Here is a 26,088-nt window from a genome sequence, read left to right on the forward strand (position 1 = left end):
CAGGGTTTGCATCAACCTCTGACTTATGACGACGACTGCCAATGCTCAATCAGCAGACTATTCATAAACACAGTGTGCAAAAAGCGAGGTTCTTTGACTAAAGACACAGAACTAGCTCATTAACTTTCCTAAAGTGATCCAGCATCTTAGAAAACATTCACATAATTAGGACTCCATGTTGTGTACGGCACAATGTTTTTAATAAACTGTTGGTAATGTAATCTGATTGCATTTTCAGCCATGTGAATCAGTTTTGAGCCTCTTATAGTGAAGCGCTTTTGCTATAGTGTTGGCAAATAAGACAGCATTATATCTCTTCTGAATTTAGCTCTCGTGGAACAGTGGGAGAAAATATTTGAGGAATAGTTTACCAAAAATGAAAATTTGCTGAAAATTTACTCAGACCATCCAAGATGCACGATTTAGTTTCTTTGTCAGAACAGATTTGTAGAAATTTAGCCTAGCATTACATCAATGGATCACCTGCAGTGAATGGGTGCCGTCATCAAACATCACAATAATCCACAAATAATGCAAGTAATCCACAAACTGTGTTTGTAATAAACAAATCCAATTGTTAAGACTTTTTAATTTCAAACTGTTTCCTCCCCACAAAAAATCCTCTAATTATAATATTGCTTTCTCCAGTAAAAATTCAACTTGTCAAACAGGAGAGAAATATGTACACATCAAGCATCATTTACAATAACTTTTTCATTGGATGAAGTGTTATTATGGATAACGGACTATTATTTTGGCCAGAAGTGACAGTAATGTTGAAATTATGAATTTTATTTCATAACACAGCTTTTTGCTTCACAGACACTAACTGATGGACTGGAGACATGTAGTTTACTTTGGAATTATTGTAATGTTTTTCTCAGCTGTTTGGACTCTCATTCTGACGGCACCCATTCGCTGCAGAGGATACAGTGGTGAGCAAGTGACGTAATGCTACATTTCTCTGTTCCGATGAAGAAACAAACTCATCTACATCTTGGATGGCCTAAGGGCGAGTACATTTTTTTCATTTTTGGGTGAACTATTCCTTTTGGTTGGACAACAGAAATAAAGCTGTAAGGGAAATGTGATGGACATATATTTGAAATTCTTAAGAAAGAAACAGCTACAGTAGAGAAAACCAACACAAAAGTGCCATTGCTGGCAAATGCTGGTTGATTAATTATTACCAATCACAGACTACTTACTGTGACTGTGAATTGTGCCTTTATCTGGTATGTTATGAGGTTTGAAAAGGGAGAAGCAAATCTGCATGTAATCCACCTTAAATCCAAAATAACTCAAATAAACCTTAAACCTGCAACTGTAAGACATTTGTAAACAGAACCACTTAAACAACGTAAGCTCTATCCATTCAGCTGTAAACACTTATTCACACACTCTACTCTTTACTTCGGCACATACCCGCAGATCATTTATCATATAAAATTTAATTTTACTAAATCCAGCAGCACTAAATTCGGCTGAAAATCAGTCTGCCAAATGCATGAATGTAAAACAGCTCATCCAGGCAATTAAAAAAAGCAGTCACAGGCACAATGTTCAGCATACGATTCTTGTATTATTTGCATGCAACTCTTCTAACACTTGGCATGAACACATCTGTGTGACCGTGAAACCAGAAGCTGTGTTATTTGTAAAGATATATTGCTTTTGATAATGTGATTATGTGATATGTGAATGTGATAATCTGTGATTCTATGATGAAAACAGCATATAATCTACAACTGAACATTACATGGTGAGCTGAATTTAGTATGAACAACTTGAAATATTAAATAGTATATTTAATATTTATAATGCCAAGTTTGAAGGTGCAGGTAGAACTGACAGGCTGATACCCAAAATCCCTTGCACTTGACTCATTTAATTTTGTGTATTTGGTCAAAACATTTGGAAATAAAAGAATATTTGGATTTATTTATTTGTTATTATTGTTATTTGTTGTAGAATTATTTAGAAAGGATAAAATTTCTTTAATGAGGATTTTATGTTTTCAGTCCTTTAATCCACTCAACCACCAATTGCTTAGCAGTTTTGTGTTCACTGGGCATCAATGCCACACAGTTGTGTAAACTAGTTTCTTAAAGTTAGACTCGTAGTTCATTCACCCCCCCTATTTAACTTTCAGCAATGACTATTCTTATGCACTTTCTAAGTTAAAATGAATGAACATCCAGTCTACCATTAAAAAAAAAAAAAAAAAAAGAGATGACAAAAAAACTACTGAAGGTGGGAAAAGCTGGATGCCTTTTTTTTAACTATTCAACCCCCCCCCCCCCCCCTCTCTCTTTGCTCTAAAATGCTTTGCTATAAACTGCAGATTGGCTATTGAGTCAGCCCCCCTCCCTCCTCAATAAAAGCATTTTTACCAAGCCTGCATTACATAAACACAGAATTAACTAAACAATCCACACTGAATCCCACACAAGCTGTTAAGAATTATCATAGACCTTGCTAAACACAATCCAAAACAACTTGCAGTGTGTAGGTGCTACACACAGTAAAAACAGGAGGTCTGGAGGAATTTTTTTACACCCTTTACTTTTTGGGTCCCACTATTATAGTTTTTAACAACTATGTACTTATGTCAAAAATTAATTGTTAGGTTCAATGCACTTATTGTTTCCATGCTGTATTGCAAACACTTTTGATGCTATTAAGGTGGGATATGGTTAGGTTTAGGTACAGGTTTGGTGCTATGATTAGATTTAAGGGTGGGTTAAGGAGCAGAAGTAGGGTCGGTCAGTGTAATTATATACGCATTACGTAACTACAGAACTTAATTACATATGTAACTACATGCAGGTATCTTTTAAAGGGGTCATGAACTGCCTTGTACTGTTCTCTGAGGTCCACCTACATCAAAAAACATTGTAATTTAGAAGTAATAAGCTATTTTCTGTCCTGTTTTTAACCCCCCCTCATCAGAACGCTCTGTTTTAATAGGTGTGGTGTATTGTAGACTCAGAAGTAAACGCGTACTGCTATGATTGGCTAACAGCTGTGTATGTTTGACAGCTGCTGTGATTTAAGTCAAAAACGTATAAATATCTCAATATAGCAGTAAAATTAAGAGAACAAAGGACCGAGTTCTTACTGACACGGTCTGGATCATTCAAGTTCATTCAATCTTTTCTAACGCTGGAATCGGAAGGTAGGCAACGCAAACACTGTTTTTCCACAACTAAGCACTGCACTGTCTTCAGAGCCATCTTTACCATTTGGTTTCTGCACAGACTTGCGCGTTCACCTCTCTTGGAAACTACATGCATGAGTCGGTGGACGGAGCTAAACAGACAGTGACGTGGAAGCAGGCATTGATCATCATGTTTTTGTAGAGCAAAATATTCCAAAATCTGTCATTTTGGAAGACTGGCTTCAATATAAGCCGTTTTTAGTATAACAAGAAAGTTTAGCGTTCTGAAACTTGCAGGATATTTTTATAACAGAATGACCTCTTATATGTCAAAAGATCAAGGGAATTTTGGTTTCTCAGTTCATGACCCCCTTAAATAACAGTAAACTATAGAAAGCATGCGTGTACACAATAAGTACATTGTATATACTGATAAATTTAAATTAATTAAATTTGATATAAAGTGGGTCCAACTTTTCTTTAATCTTTAGCGGTGTCACGGTTATAAACATATCCACCAAACTAATGTTTAAGCAAAATAGCATTAGCTCAGGTTTGCATTCTTTTAGTTTGATGTGAATGCCTGATAACAAATAATGCAGTACTGTTCAGTAGAATTCCTTAGATCAGTTGTGGCATGTTCTGCTCTGAACTAATATTGCTAAAAAGAAGTTACACAAAAACAAATCATTCAAACACATCAAGTACTGCATTTGGACTAGTTATTACATGGTCAATCACAGCATGTTTCCAACTTAGCTAGGTGTGCTTGTCTGTACACCATAAAAAAAACAATTTTATGTCCATGTATGTACTTCATTTATTAATTAACAGCATAATAAGCGATATAATGTATAGTTAACCGGCCATTACAGCGAAATAAACTGACCGGGATCATGACAGAAAACAGCATTTTAATCAAATAAGTAAGCAAATTTACTGTTCAGCACGTCATACAAATGTGCCTGAGCAAAGATTAGCAACCCTGTACCCAATTTAAAATAATTGGCAGAAAATTAACTATTAATGTGAGCGTCAAAATGAAACAGAGATGCTAACACCTGTGCAACTCTAGAGTCCAGTGTCTTAATTACTCGGTTATCCAGTGCAATGCATTAACATGACAGGATCACAGCAGCTCACTGTGATGTATGACAGCTAGTGCTGCTCTAACAAACATACAGAATTAATTCCACCCCAAAAACAGAAACTACATCTTATACAACGCATTCTATCCCATAAACGGCTTTGGCAAAAGGTGAGGCGTGTTACACAATAATAGAGCTCATTATTTCTATATGTAACAACTAAACCATTGTGCGTCCACGTCCTACAGGCACCAAAGCGTTTCTGAATAATAAACTGTAGAATAATGAAACTCAAATGTGTAAGTTACAATTCACCCAGATTAAAGGTAAAAAATAAAACGGGATAACATTAACCCGTGCAAAACAAGCGACACGATGATAATGATGAAGATGATTTTGAAAAAGTATTACGCATTCGCTCTTGGCATGTCAAACACAACCTTTTGATGATTGTAAACAGCAAGATCAGATATAACTGAGCATTAGTACTTGGAAATATGATCATATTTAATGCAACGGACAGATGGCTGTGTGTGTGACAGCAGCGCTTGGGCTCAGCAGGTGATCCAGGATCAAATCCAGACAATCTAGGCCGCAGTCCGTGATCACACATACGACCTGTTTGGGACACGCAGCGTACCCACCTCGCCTTGTAGAGTGTGGAATTACATGATCCTTAAAGCTGTTCTCTCATACTCCTCTCAGGCGACGGGACCCATTTCTCAAACGAGTTCTTTTCCGGAGTATTTACATGGACAACGCTTGTGCTTCCTGTTTTGTGGTCATGTGCCAGGTGTAACCAATCACAGATCTGTTGTGGACGGCAGAGCCAATCAGAGGGCGAGGTCATAGAACCTTGGCGTGAGTGACATGGAGAGCAGCCAATAAAATGTAAGTTATTTGTGTCAGGTTGAACGCAAGACTCGAATCAGTAGATTAATGAACTGTCAAGGAGGGGGAAAGAAAACGCTAATACAGTAATTAAGATTTTTACCAAATTAAATAAAGTTAAATTGGTCTTCAAAAAAGTAATATAATTAAAAATACTTTTCTTAAGGTATTGACTATCTGTGGTACGTTACAAATAATATGGTTATCTAAAAATGTAAGATATGGTTAATGCATTCAATGCACTATAACCATTTATTTATTATAGGAAATATATAACATTGAACAGTGCTATCAATGCTGGAAAATATTTTACTGAATATTAAAATGTGGGAATATATTAGTATATTTAAGCCTTTTTGTAAAAATCCTTTTGACAGAACTGACTTCACCTACTTTTGCCACTGTACTGCAAATAAAATCAATAATAGACTGTTCTTTCTTATGCTTTTCTGTCCAGCCCAACCCTTCAAGACTACAGAAATAAAGTGTACTATTGTCTCATCAAACCATAATAAGGTATAATAATAATATAATCCCCATATAAGCCTCAAAACTATTTTTTCTTTATTTAGAACAGTGAATAATTAAAGGATTTTAACAGGTGCATGTTTCACAAACAAAAGGCACACTTTATTAAGCCAACACATTTACAACTTGAAATATATCAATATACATGTCAGTTTAAAATAAACTTATGATTATGATTTCATAAATAGTCCAAAATATTCAGAAAAAACATTAGGAAACTACCATTAATGCAATGTTTGTTTGATATATAACATACATAGCAATGGAGTAATATCTTGTGGAAGAACACTTCAAAATGAAAGCAAGATGTCTATGGGGCCCTTCCTGTTATTTGCTGACTTCCTTGCACATTTTACACCAGAGATTTGGCCTTATGAGTCAAGTTGCACTTCGCTTTTCCCACATTTCCACCAGCTTTCCTATATTCATGCCCCAAGCCAGATGCAAAAGTATGAGCCATTTAATTACCCATTAGTTTAGTTTGTTAGACTCAAGTAAAGGAATAAAGAAAATTCTCCCAGTAAATGGGGTTCTGCAAAGTAACACATCCATCATCTGTAAAGTCCACAGACAATCATAAGTAAAAGGCCAGGGAAAGTTCTTACAGTGTAAAGGTTACATTAATTAAACCGTATTTTAAATGACTTTATGGTGTTCCAATTTAAATGAGAGGTAAATCATGTCCATAGAAGACAAACTTAGAGTGGGATTAAAATGACTTCATCTTTGTTCCGTTCATCAATTTATTGTGCAGTGAATGAAGGTATATGTTAGTTAGCCATTAACCAAAAAGCCATTAAGTGTGAGATCCAAACAGTGTCCCATATGTCCCAATTAAGTGTCTCATATGGCCATTCATGGCAGCACAATTTTCTTCACACAAATATGAATTAATCAGCATCACTAAACAGGTTATCATTATTTTAAAGCACAAGTGAATCAGTCGATATTTCAGCAGCAGGTGTTGTTCAGAAGGCTGTAAACAAAAAAGTGCATAATAAATATGCTAAAATAAACATCAGGATGCAAGAGTGTCCTATGGTGTGATGAGCACAGGGTTCAGAGGTCAGAAGTTAATGAGGAGGTCACGTTCCTGCACACTGGTAAGGAAAGACTTCCCAAAAACAAAGGAGTGAAGGCCTGCCCGCAGCTTCTCCGCCATCGCCATGATGATATTCAAGTCACCCTCCACCATTAAGTCCAAATCAGTTTTCAAGTTGCGTAGAGATCTGAAAGGTTTTTTGCCCTTCTGCCTATAATTAATAATAATTAAAAACACAATGAGTCTACCGTAAAATAAACAACATAATCGTAACTTAAAAATGCAGCCAGGTATGTTGAAGTAATAGTGGAATTCATGTTTAGCAAGTTTAACTTAAAAAAATAGACCTTTTTTAATTAATTAAAATTAAATTTTAATTTTAAAAAGGAGAGCTTTTTTAATTAATTAAAATTTGATTTGAATTTAAAAAGAAGTTTTTAGTTTTTTGCTTGGATTGAAATAAGCAATGCAGAGCAGCTAAAACTGTTATATTAAATAATTTTCTATTTATTGATAAAATTTCATTGCAATATTAATGACTTGTATTAAATAAAAAATAAAAACCAACCTAAAATTTTTAATCATGCTAAAAAAAAATAGTTTACACTACCAAAATTTTCCTAAAAATAACTTTATTCAGCAAGAATGCATTCAATTGATTAAAACGGTCAGTAAAGACACCAATCATGTTACAAAAGATTTCTATTTCAAATAAATAACTTTGTAATCAAAGAATCCTGAAAAAGATGTATCAAGTTAAATGTACCACAAATATATTAAGCAGCACACAACTGTTTTCAGCACTGATAATAATAAGAAATATTTCTTGAGCACCAAATCGGCATATCAGACTGATTTCTGAAGGACCATGTGACACTAAAAACTGGAGTAATGATGCTGAAAATTCACAGGAATAAATTCAATTAAAACAGAAAGCAGTTACTTCCAATTATAGTAATATTTCACATTACTGCGTTTTCAATCAAATAAATGCATTCTTGATGAATAAAATAGACTTCTTTCAATAATGTTTAAAAATCTTCCCAACTCCAAACTTCTGAATGACCCTTTTTTCTGTTAGTAAACATAGTGACGTTTTTCTGTGGGCGGAGCTTAGGTGGAGGCAGAAAGATTCCCCTGACCGCTTCACTAACGCTAGCTATGAAGTTTGTTAGCTTGTTTTTTTAACAATAACTGGAGAAAATCCGATTTTACCTGCATATGGAAGGTCGCTCGCTTTCCGGAACCACGATTGTTATTTGAAAAGGTTCATTTTAACAGACGAAACCAGATTGGCCGACCCGCACACGCATTAACTCAAAGCTTGGTCGATCTGACAGGATTCCCTCTGGTTGAGTGACTCACATCTAACATGTATAGACAAATTCACAGTGACTATCTAGTCATGAAGATGTATATACATTTCAGCAGGCAACTATCACAGCTACATTATTATTCCAGCCACAATTAATCACAACAATGTACAATTACAAATGATTAAGCATAATAATCGTCAATTTGTTGTTTTACACACATGCACGCAGACATTATTTCACGCCATAGTCGTGAGATGCATAAGAAATCTTTAGATGCACTCATAACAACAAAAAACAATACTTTATTGAACCTTTCTGATAAGAAGTGTGTGCTGCAAAAGCGAGCATTTTTGACGATCGTTTCTGTCCAGTCCGCTTGTTTTATCGCGTTTTAACCACAGTTGTCGGTTTTTGTCTGGCAGTGGCAGCAGGTAAAGCCATAAAATTTCAAATTGGAGCCTGTACTATGTCGATTCTGGCACCCAACATCACAACAAGACGATATTTTAAGCTCCTTAAGTAAACGAATATGCGCTGGTTTGAATTGGCCGCCTCTAGTTTTCCCTTTGTTTTGCCTCCAGCTGGCGCTGTGACGTAATCGTGACGTCAACAAAAAAGGGTCTATATCATCCACCTTTACAGTACATAATAGTACAAAAATTGAGCTTGATGTTACTGAAAATTGTTGTCATTCACTGCATGAGTGCATGAATTATTTACAGTAAGCAGATGATACTTCATTTCTAGTTCAAATATGTCCAATAAATGACACGTAGCGTCTGTAGAAGATGTGAGCTCAAAGCTGCTGTACTTACGTCTCATCCTCAATATATCTGAGCAGTGTCAGGGCCTTCCTGTGCAGCAAAAGAAGGAAGTGGGACAAATACACACTCCGCAGAGACAGACCGGGTTTCAACAGAAACACCTAGAGATCGACAAAGATGCAAACATACACGTTATCAAGGTCAAAGCGGAGAATGTTATTATAAAGCTCAGAAGAAAGGGAGTCAAAAGGGAGTCGCGCAGACTTGCCTCATCTATGAAAGACTTCACAAGTGTGTCTTTGTGCATCACATCTTGAAATATATTTCTAGGAAAAGCCATAAAGTTTAGTTAGTGATTCAGAAGGTAAAGAAACCTCTCATTTCCTCTTGAGAAACTGCTTTTAACTCTCTAAAACAAAGATTCAAAAGTTGACTACTTGACATGTGACGCTGATTACATTGTTTTTATATGTGTACACAGCGTATCGAGCGAATGATCATGGTGAGTGCCCTCAAATGAGATGTAAAATGTCTCTGTTTCCCTTCTCAGCAACTTTTAATGGAAAAATTCTCGGCCAAACAGTCTCTGACAGTGCTTGAAAACAAATCAATGATGCAGCTCTATGCTGGCCACAGCCCTGAACCATGACATTAACAGAGAGTGGGGAGTATTCACAATTTCAAGGACACACATCCATATACACAAGCATCTCAGAGCTCATTTCTTCATACAGAGAACTCAGATCAAAATATATTTACATTAGCAGTTTACATTACTTAAAGCAACAGTAACACTGAATAAGAATTTTACAGCTCATAAAGGCTGCATTTATTTGATCAAAAATACAGTAAACAGTAAGATTATATTATTATAATTTAAAATAACTTCTATTTTAATGTATTATTAAATGTAATTTATTCCTGTGATGGCAAAGCAAAATTTTCAGCAGTCATTATTCCAGTTTTGGTGTCACATGATCCTTAAAAAAAATTCTCATTATTATTATTAATGTTGAAACTGTTACACAGCTTTTTTTATGATTTTATTTTCAGGATTCTTTGATGAATAGAAAGTTAAAAAGAAGAGCATTTATTTGTAATGGTATAAATGTATTTACTGTCATTCTTGATCAATTTTAAAGCATTCTTGCTGAATAAAAGTATTTCTTTCTTTCAAAAAATTCTTACTGACCCCTTTGAACAGTAGTCTGTTTTAGGAAAGAACATAAATTAAAAACAATTATTAGCATATTTATGAATAAATTAAGATTAATTTATTCCTAATGCATGAACTAATTTGTGAACATTATTGGAAAGCATTACCATATATTTTAACAGGTCCTAAGAGCAATTCATATTTATAGGTTTTTTTAATCAAAAAATAACATTTTAATATTTTTATTCAATGACTACTAAACTATCCTTCATCCCTGCTAGTTGATACATCTTTTATCGCTCTGCAATCTCTTTCTTCTCACATTTAATCTCTTTGTAAATTTGGTAAGTAGTCATATAATAAGCAGGATAATGTATAGTCAGTAGGTCATTAATCACCAGCAGTCAGAATTAATCCAAAAAAAAAAAAAAAACCTTCGGGACGAAACAAGCTCCCTTCACTCTGCAATAATAACCAACTCACTGTACATTATCCCTTAAATATAGATTGTGTATTTGAATAAAAGAGATCTTGTTAACCTGTCAATAAGAATTAATCAGCCAATCGTGATACAGTTTCCAGACTAAGAAGGTATATAGAAGTCAAAGGTCATACAAGTCTGGTGTGTAGGAGTCCTGGGCATTGATGAGGTTGTCAGAACTGATGTCATCCTCGCTGGCAGCCTTCCAGAGGGCACTGAGCTCAGCACGCATGTAGCGTCGCTGATGATATGTGTGCTCGTGGCAGGGTGGCATCTGCTTGACCGTGTTAATGTCTACGTCGATGTGGGTGGTGGGGTATGGGGAGTAGAGCACTTGCCGGTAGGGCAACACAAAGCTGCCCGTGGAGTCCTAGGCAAGAGAAAAGAGGGTCATTTATAACATTACAGCAAAGCCACCAGGAGTCTTTAATGGTTATGGACCCAAGTAATTTAGAACTGGACATTCTGTGCAAATGGGCAGTGGTTATGAGTTTCCCGTGGAGGGACACTCTGGATACCTTAAGGAGGCCTTGAACAAAGAGGCCGGTGTCATATTTAAACGAGCCATTGGGGTGACACAGCCGAGAGCACTTCCTCTCCGCAGGAGTGAGGAAGAGGCACAGCGTGAGCACAATCTACAAAAGGAAACATAATTATTTGACTTTCATACTCCGATATGAATTTTGAGAATGTACATGTGGGAATGAGCACCTTATTGACTTTCTCAGGATTGCTGCCAACCACCATGGAACAGCCACAGGTCTGAAGATGAGAGCTGATAGCCCTATGATAGAGAAGGATGACAAACATCACAACCTAAACAATGAAAACAAGCAACTCAATTCAGATCATTGACTTCTACTAAAGATGCGATATGTCTTACTTGTGTAAAAAGTCTTCGTGACAGCTGTCTCCAATATCATCATCATTGAGCACAGTGTCCTTTAGCTGTAACGAGGAAAAGTATTTCTTTATGTGCTTCAATGAGAGTGAGGAAAAACATTCAAAACATTTAATATTTCAAAATTGTCAGAAAAAGATCTAATGTAATTGTCACTGAGTGAGGATCTCTTCCAGCTAGATACATATTGTACACCCTTAGGAACTAACCACCGTTTTGTTTGTACAATGGTATTTATTTATAAATTAGAATTAATATAGTACGCCAAATTTAATAAATAATACATTTATAAGTATTTACTATGTTCATTAATGAGTTAATGACGATGCAAATTGTTTTGTTCTGGTTATTAATATATTCAAAAATATATATAAAAAATACCATTCATACATACAATGACTTGAATACATTTCTTTCATGCTGTGATGCATGATTTTTTCTGAATTAAAATTAATTGTGATTTTTGGGGGCACAAAAATGTTAGCGTGAAACTTTCCTAATTTTTATAATGAAGAAAAAACCTAATTAATTCCTTTAATTAACATAGTAAGTAGTTTGGCATAATCTTTATTATTATTTCAGTTCTGCTCACTGCTTGCAGAAAAAATGGCAAAAAATTATATGATCAATAGGTTACCTGCACTTATTTATTAATTTCTTTTCATTTCATTACTCATTTGTCTTTTTATTAATTATTGCATTAGTACTATTTTTTTTTATAACTATTGTAGTATTTTATTTGGGTGTACAGCAATACACAAAGCACTATATAAATGCAAATGTAAATGCAAAAAAAAATGTATTTAGCTACCACTTGAACCCATCTTTCGTACACTAGTACACTCAAGTGTACTACAAGTGGTAGCTAAATACATTTTTTAAATACAAAGATAGTATGCTAAAAGTGCATTTTAGTTCATATTCATGGTGTCTCAAAATAGCACAGTTGAGTACACTTAAATGATCTTAAGTTTATCTTAAGAAGTACTAAAGGATAATTTTTAGTGTATTAAGTACAAAATTAGTGCGCGAAAATAGAGCACTTTAAGTGCATTATGGAAGTGTACTTGTTTTTCACCTGGGTAAATATGACAGAAGCAAGTTTGAGTCTGGCTCGCATACAAATCTTCTTCTCTATCCTCATCATTTCCTATGTCCTCTAAATTCCCACTGTAAACAAAAAGTGTCCAGAAGCCCCTAAAATATGTCAAAATACTCACATCCACTTCCTCTGGTACACTGTGTTTCTTCATGGAGGTAAGAAGCTCCATTATGGGAACAATCTCAGATGACAACACAGAGATTATGTTGTAACCCTACATGATAAAACACACACAGCACATGCATTACGAAAACAAACAACAGCTGGATCACAAGTAGAAGATGCACAACTCTGAGCAAAGACCTTCTGCATACAGATGCGTCCCTTGCGGATGATGTGTTTGAGCCTCTCTACACACACACTGTGTAGTGGCAGGTAAAAGCTTAGCTCTGACTGTGGCAGCATGATTGACAGCGCGCAAGTATTCTTATCACCCTTGAGTTCTCCGTCAAAAATCAGCGAGACTATGATGACTCCCTTTTCTGCCAAGACGAAGAACTTCACATCCACTGCGCCGCTCTCTGCGCTTCGCAAAATCTCGCCATTTAGCGTGTGATTGGCCAGAAACGTGACCTCTTCATCACTGAGCAGTGACAACCCCTGCCCTTCGGGGGCCCAGATGTGCTGTACACGAGGTCCTAGGATGTTGTCCCAGTAAGCAAAGGTTGCAGCCAACACGGGACACCAGTCCTCTACCAGCACTTCAGGCTTAACCACACCAGGAGACTGCGGGGGACAGGCTGCAGACATGACGGCCACTCACACAGACCTACAGTCACTCTTTTGTCAGTCTCACAAAGCAGAAGTCAGTGATGACAAACAGATTGCAACATCCTCCTTCTGTTACACTGCACCCATGCAATCTGTTGGAGAGGAACAGAAAAAATACAGTGAACTAGAAAGTGAAAACAGTGTCATGACATGTCAGCTAGGACAATGTTATAAAATTGCATTGCTATAAAAAGCACGAGCTTTTCGAATAAGAATAAATCATTGGTGTGAAAATATGTTAGAGCCTTTACAGAGATTCATGTAACGTTATCTGACAAACATCGAGCTAATCACTACACCTCGACATCCATCTATAAAACACGTCTGCATTAGCTTGAATAGTCATGGTACATTTTGTTGCCAGTATGTTACACATAAACAATCCTACCTGTTTTGGCTCAAAACAACAACACATTTCGTCCACCCTTCTCCTGGTTTCCTGCAGTCATTAGGCTGAAGGCTGCGAAGAAGAGCGCTGCTGAAGAGCAGGGCACAGCAGCACCCTCTGGCGGCTGAAGATTACCCGAGACCAGAGACGAGGGAGAAATTCAGTTACCTCTCGAGTCGTGTTGTATTGAGGAAGATATCGCTATTATATTATAGTATCGAACTGTGTTGCAGACTATTTACAATTATATTAAATGGATTTTTTTGTTTACCATGACCTACCTAAATGGGGTTTCATAGCTACTTCAATATGTTATTTAATAACTCGCGACTGAATCTTTCGATAATTTTTAAAGAATCAGACTGCACTCGGGACACTAGCATACTATTCTAACTGTTTTTGTCATAGTAAATGAAGTAGTAGCATATGCTAGTGTGTGGGTCAGAATACAGCGTTCGCTAAATAGTCTGAATAAATCAACCGTAGAGTTCACCAACGGACTGAATACTTTATAACAACACAAAGAGCTACAAGAACATTAGATGAAGAGGATTTTTCACCTACAATCTACTGAAACAAACCTATCGTTTGACATCGACCGATGTCTTTATTAAGTTAGACATCTGCGAGAGTCACTGCAGGTAAAGACATTTTCCAACCGGTACATAAATACAATAATCCTTTAGTACTACATGATACCATCATTGTACAATGCTACTAGAACAGCAGGCTAAACTATACTTTGAGTTTGCTAAATGTACAGTATGGACAAATATACACTTAAGAAAATTAACCATGGTTTTATTTAATTTCTTTATTTTCTTAAATATGTGGGTAGATAGTATTTATAGAGTTGTAACTTTTTAGTTTTAGTTACTTTTTCTTATTTGTAAGTCGCTTTGGACAAAAGCGTCTGCTAAATGACAAAAGTAAAAAAGTAAAGAGTGTAAAGACCATCGACTCTACCGTGCGACTCCACCGGGCAGGGACACCGGCAAGGGATAGTAGTAGCTTTTTATTTAATTTTTTCATTGATATGTTTATTATTGAAATGTTGTTGTTATATGCATGTGTTAATTTTATTTAATTTCTTTATTTTCTTAAATATGTGGGTAGATAGTATTTATAGAGTTGTAACTTTTTAGTTTTAGTTACTTTTTCTTATTTGTAAGTCGCTTTGGACAAAAGCGTCTGCTAAATGACAAAAGTAAAGTAAAGTAAAGTAATTAAAGTAAAAGTGTAGTAACCATGGTTTTTGTCTTATTGACTTACATTTGTATAGTTTTGCTACAAATTCCATGCTTAAACTAAGGTTAGTAAACCATGGTTATTTTGTAGTTACCCTGGTTTAACTATAGAACCCTTTTTTAGGTAAAACCATGGTTAATTTTCCCAAGGTTAGTGGGATAGATGTAGAAAGTATCCTTTTTTTTCAAGGGCCAATGAGAAGGTGAACGTTAGGATGTAAAATTAAGTGCAGATATGAAATTGAGCAAGTGAAATCACCTCAGAGTTCAATTCCCAAATGTACTGATGAAATTTCTCTTGTGGTCACTCTTGGTCAGCTGCAGTATCATCCTCACTCTTGACTCCTGATTGGCACATCATCCTTCTACCTCTCAGTTTGTAATACACACCATCGGGCCTCGCTGAACTGTTCCACTGATCTCAATTTTGTGGTTCAATACACCACTTGACCCTCACCACCTCGAACCACTATTGTTAGGTGATATATATTGTGCTCTCAGCTTTCCATTACAATGCCACAAACCTTGTTGAGTTATTGTGATGGCAGAGAGCGGAGAGAGACGAAGGCATTTCAGGTTGCCTTGGCAACAATAGTGAGAACGTTAGCGACACTTTTAGGTGGTGCCTAGCAACTGTATCCATGTATCCAAGGCCAGGTTACAAGACAGCACGGGAGGGAAATCATTTGCGCAGGCTTTTGTTAGAGCTGTTGCCTTCTGCTTGATTTGCTTGGCTACATAATGTATTGGAAATATAGCAACAAATTATTTGCAGTTCAGTACGGATGAGTGTGCAGCTTTGGTATTAGCGTGATGAGAAGCTGATTATGGGCTAGTCTTGATGAGTTTGTGTGTATGTGTGTGCGTTTCTAAATGTAACCTTCGTGCTCACACGCTCTCTTCGCTGATTAGCAGTTGTCATGTCTTCTCTTTACAGAGTCATTACATCGGCCAGAGTGATTTCCCTCCACCCCATTCCTCATTCCATCATTCTGTGGTGTGGAAGAGTGGAGATGCATGGCTCCTGCTCGCCCCAGCCCGCACATAGATGGGTAATGGGTTATTATTTCCAGAACAGTCCTACTAATGCCATGGGTCTGAAAAGATCACATATGCAACATGACCGTCATGTTAGCGGGCTGAAGCTCAAATCGAGCATGCTTTTAGCCGCGAAAAAGTCAGAACAGAAGGACAAATCTGGCAAACAAACCCATGGGGGATGGTTGTGTTGTGTGATGGTGGAACTGAAGCCACTTTAAAATATGAGAGAGGCTCAGAGATTTATGACTGGGGTTCCGCTGGTGACATGTTGTTCCCCTTTGTTTCTTATTTTGCTTATTTGACAGGCAGATAGGCACCGCTGGCAAACCTTTAGTCCAAACTCATCCTCCTTCCCCATCAGTCAGAGTGAAATATATGGGGGAGATGAACCCCATCTTGGTAATCATTAGCCAACATCCATTTTCCAGTGATGTTAATCCACAGGGTAAAGATCTGAAAGTGTTTTGGGCGGAGCATTTTATTCCCTCAAAATCAGGACCTTGTGGAAATATTGATTCGTTGTCGTTTATCAGGTGCTTTTTATCTGAAGTGATTTACAGTACACTAACTGCAGGAACAGCTTCCCTGGAGCTTTGTCTGGGAACTGAGTGGGTGAAGGAAATCTCGTTGAAATAACTGCTGAACTGGGACTGTTCACAGCAGGGGTTCCCAAACTTTTTCAAGCTATGACCCTAGTAGAGGGGCATAATCCAAGAACCACTAAAAAGATTTTATAGTGAAGTATGAGGGGAAAAGACCCATTTGCTCTCTCATTTTGCTCTCGGTTTTTGTTTTCTATTTTATAATGTTGAATTTGGTAGGCTGAGAATTTCATTGCATTACCATAAACTATAAAAATGGGAATAATTATCAACAAAGACATGAATATGAGAAAGTGAGAGAATATATTTTTTCTTTTTTGGTGGCACAGCATGTAAGAGCAGCCTAATGGCTTTAGTGGACTAATGATTCAGTTCAGTAGGTGAGTCTTTTGTTGATTTAGTAGCTGCTTGAGTTCATTCTGTGAAGGATTCATGAGACTGATTCAGACCCCTGAGTTTGTGAGTCATACAGAACGATTCAGTAAAACAACCAGCTCATAATGCTTGTGAATCGGACTGCATGGCTTTGTATTTTTGTTAAATGCTTGATACAGTATATGTATCATCAAGTGTCACCATTTCCAAGTCCAATTGCTCTATCAGATCACAAACGCAAACAACAAGCAGTTTTAGTGATTTATCTTTAAAGTTTTTTGATGAAATTTTGATGTCTGGGATACTCTGATTCAGAGACACAGTGCTATAAATAAATAGCACTCATATACAGCTCTTCAGATAGTATTCTCAATTGTCACAAACATGAAATGCATGAGAAGCAGCACCACTGAAAAACGGCACAAGAAATACTGCTGTGGTGTGCGATGCACTTGTGGTGCTTTGTGAAAAATACGTGTGGTAAGTTATCCCCAATTCAGATTTGAATTTCAGTACTTATATTATTCATTTTCCTGACATGGTATGAACAAACCATCATTTTTACTCTCTATGATCCACAGGTTGAACTAGGTTATCGACATGATTCATTTTACCATAATAAATTCAAGGTATGTCTGAATAATTAAAGTGTTTGTAGTAATATTTGATTTTATGAATTATTGTTCTTGAGATTACTGATGTGCTAAAGTCCTTCTAATATGTTTGTCTCTCTCTTGCATTTTCTTTTGGGTAGCAGGTGGTTCCCCAGGTCCATCTTGAAGTAAGCCTTTTATCCATCAGTTCCTGATACTTTAATGTGTCTCTGAGGAAGACTCATTCACATAGAAAAGTGGCCCCTGCTCATATTTTCACCCCAAATGCGTCCTGACAGAACCCTGCAAGGTCAAGCACTCACCACAGAACACCATAGTCGTATGATGATGACGCACACTCACACACTCATGTAAAAGCAACTCAGTTTGTTTCAGTTTGTGAGTCATAGACATGGACATGATTAGTTCAGGTATATTTAGATGCTTTTGATTGTGTGAAAAACAAGCTCATAAAGACCAGCAAACCTTCAGGGAATTTTAAGGTACTGGTAGTGTAGCACATAGATGTTAATAGTGTCCAGTTGGCCTGCAGTTTCTTTAATACAGCTGGACTGCTTTTGGCACCAATGACAAAAAGTAGTAACCTGAGGCACATTGTCTTGATGGAAAACTCTGCCCTTGCTCTTTTGTGTAACACGATCAATCTAAAGCAGTTTAAGTGGAGGAAAGACTTTAAAATAATAATCTGTTTGGATAGGCTAAATTTAATTCAGTGCAGTGCTTATATCAAGTACAATGTTTAGCCATCCGTCTTTCCTTTTTAAAATTGAGTTAAGATAGAGTCAGGAAGAAATATAGTATATAGCTTCAAGTTGCAATATACGAGGTCCAACCTGAACAGCATGAAGTAGGTAATTAAATGCTAAGATGTAACACAACTGACATCAAGACTTGGAATAAGTATTTTAAAAATGACACTTTTAGACGTTGTATAACAAGGGATCATATCGCATATGACACTAGAGAATCAAATCAAACCAACACAGCTTAAGCCTTTATATATTAAAAAGATATCAAACACCTATCAAAAGATGAGGAGTCCTTTGTATTCAGTACAGCAAAAGAAATATAATATGAATGTACTACAGATAATTAGACAGATGAGTGTGAGTTTCACCTATAATTTGTTTGAAATTAATGAACATGAACACACTCAGAGAAGCAATGTAAAATATTCCAAGAATATTGTAAGTAATCCTGCCTGACCAATTTAGATTAACTGTATTAAGTAAAAATCAATAGAGCTTCAGCAGCTTTGTGCTTGTACACCTAAATCAAGGAGGTCAATAATACACAGAGAAAGCTATCAGTTAGGGTTCCTATTCATTTCAATGGCAAGTGCTTGCCTGGCATGTGACCACCTGGTAGTCTGCAATTTGAAGTCTGCCATCTTTGCTCATGGAAACTCAGTTCTGGACAGTGTTGGGTGTAACGCGTTACTGTAATTAAATTACTTATCCACTGAAAAAGTAAAGTAAGGGATTACTGTTCATTTTTAGGTAATTTAAAAAGTCGTGACGTATTGTCAAGTATGGTGACCCATACTCGAAATTGGTGCTCTGCGTTTAACCCATCCAAGTGCACACACACAGCAGTGAGTAGTGAACAAATGCACACACACACACACACACCGTGAACACACACCCGGAGCAGTGGGCAGCCATGCTGCGGCGCCCGGGGAGCAGTTGTGGGTTCGGTGCCTTGCTCAAGGGCACCTCAGTCGTGGTATTGAGGGTGGAGAGAGCGCTGGACATTCACTCCCCCCACCTACAATCCCTGCCGGCCCGAGACTCGAACCCGCAACCTTTCGATTACGAGTCCGACTCTCTAACCATTAGGCCACGACTTCCTTAATTACAGTTACTTATAAAGTACTTGTGTTACATACAGTAAATAATTTCAACAGTTCTAAAATCAATATTGAATTTGAAATGTAAATTTACCGTCTAAAGATAAAATTGAATGCAGCGGCTTTAACCCTCCGTGCGCCGGCTCGTTCACTTTCAGATTTTCCTGATTCACAGAGAAACCTTAAATACTCGGATACATATAAGACAAAAATCAATTGAATCTAAAAAGCTTGAATTTTTAAATGAACAAATTCAAATCAAAAACGAATATTATCTGATTATGTAGGCCTAATCCGTATGAAATTGAGGTAGGCTACAGTCTTTCCCGTATCTGAGCTCATTATATGCAGTCACCTGCGCGCAAACACCCTCACTTGGATACAAAAAAAAAAAATTAAAGATTCATCTAATTTTCATCATATTTGAAAGAAGATTCATCTTGTGATGAATTTACCTCATAAGAACAGCGCGATCTGACATGGCTTTATTCAGCAGAGAAGATCATTTCTGTAATTTATTCTTACCTACATTAACTTGTTATTTTTACATAAACCTGTACGGATTTTACTAGTTTGATTTTTTCTTAACATCTTTTCAAACTGAAATGTACTGTTTAACATTTAAGCGTATTTCTATTTGTTAACCAAAGGAGGTTACATTTTTATAAAGTTTAAGTATTACAGTTGTTTTAAAGCTAAAAGGCTAAACTATTCTATGTTTGACTCAAATTTAAAGAATAAAGAGTTTAATTTCTATTAAGGTTTATAGGGATTTTAGGGATTTTAAGATGTAGCCTAATTAGCTATTTTAATAATTAAGTTACTTATTGAGTAACTAAGTTACTTTTCAGACAGAGTAATTAGTAAAGTAATTTAAATACAATATTGATGAAGTAATTAGTAACTAATTAATTACTTTTTGAAAGTAACTTACCCAACACTGGTTCTGGATACCGTTTTTTGAGCCAGGTTTTTTTTTCACCCTGGAGAAGTAGAAAATGACATCATGACAACATTGATTTGTTGATCACACCAGAAGTACATGCACAATCCCAAATCCTTCAAGTGTCTATCCTGAGCTGTGACGTCAAAGGAAACAGACAGGGACAAATATAAGTCCATTTCATGCTTTTAAGAGCCCTAAAAAAGGTCACTGCCAAGGCATCTACTATACTATAATGGAATATTTGCTATTTATGTTTGCTTGAAGACATTTTCTCACAACTACTTGAGCTGTCCTTTTTACTTGTCCTTTGCAATTTAGTGAGATGGAAAATTTTACAAAAAAATATAAAACAAAGACAATTTATGCTTCATGAGAAGCTGGATATGTATGTGAAATTTCAATTGACCAACAGTAGTGAGCTTTTATATTTTACATTTTTATATTTTATATGCCTGTTGCTAAGCAACCACAGTGATAATCTAGCCCATAATTGAGATTATTGGAAAATTTAGCAACAGAAATATCCTGCATGCAAAATGGTGACTTTCCACCATAAAGAAATTGTTATGAATATATATATATATATATATATATATATATATATATATATATATATATATATATATATATATATATATATATATATATACTGTATATATGTGTGTGTGTGTGTGTGTGTGTGTGTGTTTATGTATATATACAGTGCCCTCCAAATGTATTGGAACAGTAAAGACAAAATTGCTCTGTTGGCTGTGGAGTCAAGACATTTACAAATATGATTAAAAGATGAATATGAGACAAAACTACAGAATGTCACATTTTATTATTGGGTGATTCGACACATAGATGTTTTACCAGCTAAGAAGATCAGCACTTTTAGAGCTTCATCCCTCTATCTGATGTGAGCATAAGTATTGGAACAGTTGCCTCACAGGACTTTCTAAGTGATCAGCTGTGTCCTGTTGCATTAATTCTTCAGATATTAAAAGCAAGGAATATGTTGTATCAGTTATATCCATTACTTCTGCATTCTGAATCTTGCATTCGATGATGACACACACAAACCAGGATGAAGATGAGGGAGCTGACTTGGAGAGAAAAGCAAGCAATTTGGATACTAAAAGAAAAGAGGAAGTCAATTAGAGCTCTAGTAAAAACAAAGGGCATGGAGAAATCAAGAGTTTGGAAACCACCAGCAACCAACAACGACCTGATCGGCTGAGAAAACAACAGTAGTTGATGACAGACAAATCATAAAAGCTGTGAAAATGAACCCTAAAAGACGTGTCTGTAAAATCACCAACAACTTCCAGAAAACTGGGCTGATGCTCTGACAATCTACTGTCCTCAGGAGACTTTGACACAGAATTACAGATGCTACACAGCAAGATGCAAACCTCTGACCAGCACCAAAAATAGAAAGGCAAGATTAGAGTTTGCAAAAAAGCACAAAGGTGAGCCAGAAGAGTTTTGGAACTGTGTTTATGGACCAATGAGACAAAGATGAACCTTTATCTAAGTGATGGGAAATCAAAAATGTGGAGAAAAAAGGGAACTGTAAATGATCCCAAGCACACAGCCTCATCTTTAAAGCATGGTGGAGGTGGTGTCGTGGCATGGGCATGCATCTGTCTCTGGAACAGGCCCTCTCAACTTTACTGATGACTTAATGTATGATGACAGTAGCAGAATGAATTTGGAAGGGTACAAAACCATCTTGCCTACCGATATTCAAGAAAAATGCCACCAGGGAAGTGCTTCATATTGTATTAGGACCATGACCCAATACACCCTGCCAGTTCAGTCAAGGAATTTATAAGGGCAAAGAAATGGAAAGTCTTAGATTGCCCAAGTCAATCTCCAGATTTAAATCTGACTGAACATGAATTTCACCAGCTGAAGAGGAGAGTAAAGGCAGAAACTCCCCAAAACAAGCAACAATTGGAATTGGCTGCATTAAAGGCTGGGAAAAGCATTTCAAAGGATGAGACCAAGAGTCTGGTGATGTCTATGGGTCACAGACTCACTGCTGTGATTGAGCGCAAGGGATCTGCAACTAAATAATAGCTTTTAATCTTTTATATCTGCCTAATGTTCAACTGCCCCAATACTTATGCTCACATCAATGAGTGGGATGAACCCTAAACGTGCAGTTCTTTTTATAAAACATGTATGTGTTGAAATGGCTAATAATAAAATGTGACATTCTGTAGTTTTGTCTCATATTCATCTTTTAATCATATTTACAAATGTCTTGACTCCACAGCCAACAGAGCAATTTTGTCTTTACTGTTCCAGGGGACTGTATATGTAAGTATATATATGTATGTATGTATGTGTATGTATATATGTGACCCTGGACCACAAAATCTCAATTTGGAAATTGAGATTTCTACATCATCTGAAATAAATAAGCTTTCCATTGATGGATGGTTTGTTAGGATCGGACAATATTTGGCTGAGATACAAGTATTTGAAAATCTTGAGTCTGAGGGTGAAAAAATCAAAATACTGAAAAAATCACCTTTAAAGTTGTCCAAATAAAGTTCTTAGCAATGCATATTACTAATCAAAAATGAAGTTTTGATATATTTATGGTAGGAAATTCACTAAATATCTTCATGGAACATGATCTTTACTTACTTATGTCCTAATGATTTTTGGCATAAAAGAAAAATCAATAATTTTGACCCATACAATGTATTTTTGGATATTGCTACAAATATACCCCAGCATCTTAAGACTGGTTTTGTGGTCCAGGGTCACATATTTATATATATATATATATAACAAGCACCAAAAGCAATAAGGCTAACAAGGTGTAGGTTCATATCTGTTTTGTGCTACAGGGAACACTTGAGACAGGAAAGAATACGATTTGAGATGACAGTAACACTTATCAAGCTGTACGATTTATATTTATTTTCTTTGGAAAATATAACCAGATATTTAGTATGTAAAAACATTTGAGCAGCATTTGACAGAACATAAGAAAAGAAAAGAATATTTTCACACAGTTCCACAGACTTCCACTGAGTCACAAATACAGCCCCTGGAACCCAACATGTCAAACGGCTTCTTGCATTTTAACTTCTTTACAACAAAATGGCTGGAAACTCTCCGGTTCCCCCGGAGGTTCTGCTAAGAAGAGGATGTCCCAGGAGAACAGGAATTCTGAGCAAAACCAAACACTTCACAACACAGCACTGCCGAGGCTTTTTCCAGTAGATACTTTGCTTATTGGGGAAGACAACTTGAGTTTTTGCAGCGTTTTGAAAGGTAATTTTAATGTATCTGTAAATAGATATATTCGTATATATATATATATATAGAAATATACCATTCTTTCCCACAAATATGAAATATATACAACAACTTGAACTTAATCACGTCTGCACTGTCCAAATAATGCTTTCCACAGATGAAGCATCGCAGAAGACGTGCATTATATGGTTTGGCGTTTTTCTTTTTCTTTCTTTTTTTCATTGGGATACCACATGTAAACTCTCATGATTAAATACATCCTTTGCATCTTTTGCAGCACATATATACCCAAAGACTCACAAAGTCCAACAGACACGCATACGCAACCATGCAACTCATTAAATCCTCGGCCATATAAAAAGTTTAGATCATCTTCATGTTGACTCGTCTGGGCCCACTTGTTTCTGTAAGTTCTGAGTTTGCGCCTTTCCGCTTTCGTGGGACATACTGAATGTCCACGCTACCTCTGTGCTTCCCTTTGCCACGGCTCCATGCAAACAACAACAAGAAACAGAACAAGACGACACCCAGGAAGCTGAGGCAGCCCATTGCTGTGGAGACCAGGATGGTGGTGAAGTCCAGCACCACCCTTATGGTGTACTCCTCCGTGCCATTAATCAGGGAACTGTTGTAGTCGGAGTCAAACAGAAAGCTGCGGTTGGCGTAAAGGGCTCTATCCCTGATTCCTGAGCTTCTAACAGCAACAGTGATGGACAGAGTGGCATTGCCCGCTGGGTTCGACGCCACACACACGTACATGCCGCTATCCTGAGGCTCTGCCATGCGGAACTCCAGCGAGCCATTAGTGTGGACCACCATTCTTCCCGTGCTCTTTGTGGTAATGTGTCGCCTATGTGGTGTCAGCCATGACACAGAAGGTGGTGGAGCCCCATCTGCACTGCAGTATAGCCAAGCTCTCTGTCCTTCTTCTGCCTGTGCTGGGTAAGTTGCCATTGAGACAACCCTGGGCTTGGTGCAGATAACGTAGCGAGACATTTGAGGTTCCACCAGGTCCCTAAGAAGCTTCCCAGCCAAGGGAGCAGGAGCACTACATTCAGGTTGAACATCGCCATACAGCAAAGGTGGAGTCCTCTCCAAGAGCCAGCGTAGACGACAATCGCACACTAATGGGTTCTGGCCAATCAGAAGAGTCTGTAGGGCCTCAGAAGCAGGAAAAACACTCCTCTCAAGCGTGGAGAGACGGTTGTAACAAAGGTCAAGAAGGCGCAGCGAGGAGGCTCCTTGAAAGGCTTGAGGTTCCACACTGAGCAGGTTAGACTGTCGCACACGTACAACTTCCAGCCGGTTCATTCCCCTCAACCACCCTGCTGGCAGGACACGTATACGACTGTAAGAGAGGTTGAGATGCATTAGATACAACAGATTTGTCACCACTGGCACGGACGTCAAGTTGGTGTGGGTAATGGAGAGTGTGCTGAGGTTCAGCCCCTGCAAAGCGGAGGTCGGAAACCCTTCCAACAAAGGCCAGCGGTCCACTTCAAGGTGTTTCAGTCGTGGTAGACCCTTAAATGCGTGTGCCTGAAGCTCCGCGATGCCCAAGTCCCGCAATCGCAGGCTGGTTAGACCATGTAGATGTGCGAGAGCATGTGTGGGCACTGTGCTCAGGTTGCATCGCTGCAGTGTTAGAGAGCGCAGGGACGCCAGGCCGCTGAAGGCCCGTGGGGCGATAAACACTAGCTCATTATCACTCAGCTCTAGTACCCGCAGCCTCCGCTGCTCCTCAAAACCATAGTCCAGCAGAATAACAAGACGGTTTTGACTGACATCCAGCAGAGTGAGCTCGCTGAGGCCAGACAACGCTCCACGCGGCAGCAGAGTCAGCTGATTGCTGCGCAGTCGGAGCGAGCGTAGCCGCGGCTGAGTGCGGAAGCTGCCAGGTTCCACAGAAGACAACAGGTTGTTGCTGAGGTCCAGCTCCTCCAGCAACAGCAGTGAGGAGAAGTTCTGTGGCGTCACAATGCGCAGACGGTTTTTACTGAGGTCCAATGCCCTTGTCTCTATAGGGATGCCTTCAGGCACCTGCACTAACCGCCTGCGATGGCATGACACAGAACGCGTGGGCACAGAGCACTCACAGCGGGCAGGGCAGGCGTGGGCGGGGCACTGAAACAGGAGGAGTGGCAGGAGGGAGAGCCCCAGAGCACAAGAAAACAGAGAGAACAGCATGGCCACCTACAGAGAGAAAACAGAGACAAAGAAATATGATATAGATGAGAGAGATGGCTGCATGATTAGTGACTTAAGGTAATGTAAACAACCACATACATATATGAGAGACTATAGCTCATTGTACAAGATCATTTTAAATTAAAATTATCAGCTGTGGTATAGGCTTGTTTTCAAATGTATTTATTTTTATATATTTATTTATTTATTTAGAGAAACTAGATGTTGATTTAATAAAATGAGCACAGTTCAATTTGCGATTCCAGAAATTTCCAGAACTTTTTGTTCTTCACTAAAAACAATAGTTACTGAGAGGGACAAAACTAAATATGATTTCAGTTAACATCCAGATTTTTCTCTTTTCCTTAACCATTG

At 37.5% G+C, this 26,088-nt stretch overlaps 3 protein-coding genes across 12 annotated transcripts in view; all 3 read right to left on the reverse strand.

The window, feature by feature from the left end:
- The window catches only part of kiaa1109 (KIAA1109), a 66,201-nt gene extending 61,174 nt beyond the window's left edge, over positions 1-5,027 (reverse strand). For all 10 annotated transcript variants that reach the window (XM_079439767.1, XM_079439775.1, XM_079439770.1 and 7 more), the window contains exon 1: positions 4,893-5,027. The gene's annotated coding sequence lies outside the window, so the exon portion shown is untranslated. The remainder of the gene's footprint in view (positions 1-4,892) is intronic.
- A 716-nt stretch (positions 5,028-5,743) lies between these two features.
- LOC306884469 (guanine nucleotide exchange factor C9orf72-like) lies at positions 5,744-13,670 on the reverse strand. The gene is made up of 10 exons (XM_079440348.1): positions 13,589-13,670; positions 12,733-13,292; positions 12,548-12,643; positions 11,310-11,374; positions 11,138-11,210; positions 10,945-11,061; positions 10,561-10,796; positions 9,058-9,115; positions 8,841-8,950; positions 5,744-6,920 (listed from the first exon to the last, which is right to left on the reverse strand). The coding sequence occupies exons 2-10, from the start codon at positions 13,177-13,179 to the stop codon at positions 6,734-6,736; spliced, it is 1,389 nt and encodes a 462-aa protein (XP_079296474.1). The 5' UTR covers positions 13,180-13,292; positions 13,589-13,670; the 3' UTR covers positions 5,744-6,733.
- Positions 13,671-23,889: 10,219 nt separating this feature from the next.
- lingo2b (leucine rich repeat and Ig domain containing 2b) lies at positions 23,890-25,713 on the reverse strand (the record flags this gene model as incomplete). The annotated part of the gene is made up of 1 exon (XM_079440373.1): positions 23,890-25,713. One exon carries the CDS (start codon positions 25,711-25,713, stop codon positions 23,890-23,892), a length of 1,824 nt encoding a protein of 607 aa, XP_079296499.1.
- Positions 25,714-26,088: the final 375 nt, after the last annotated feature.

This window comes from Barbus barbus (assembly GCF_936440315.1).
Source record: "Barbus barbus genome assembly, chromosome: 18".
NCBI lineage: Eukaryota > Metazoa > Chordata > Actinopteri > Cypriniformes > Cyprinidae > Barbus > Barbus barbus.

Bases quoted from the DNA above. Each gene is read 5' to 3' on its own strand.
- LOC306884469 (XM_079440348.1), bottom strand. From the start codon at position 13,179: ATGTCTGCAGCCTGTCCCCCGCAGTCTCCTGGTGTGGTTAAGCCTGAA. The intron at 11,211-11,309 runs GTAAGACATATC...TCTCTATCATAG, and splicing joins CACGAAGACTTTTTACACAA to GGCTATCAGCTCTCATCTTC. The intron at 11,062-11,137 runs GTGCTCATTCCC...TTCCTTTTGTAG, and splicing joins ATCCTGAGAAAGTCAATAAG to ATTGTGCTCACGCTGTGCCT.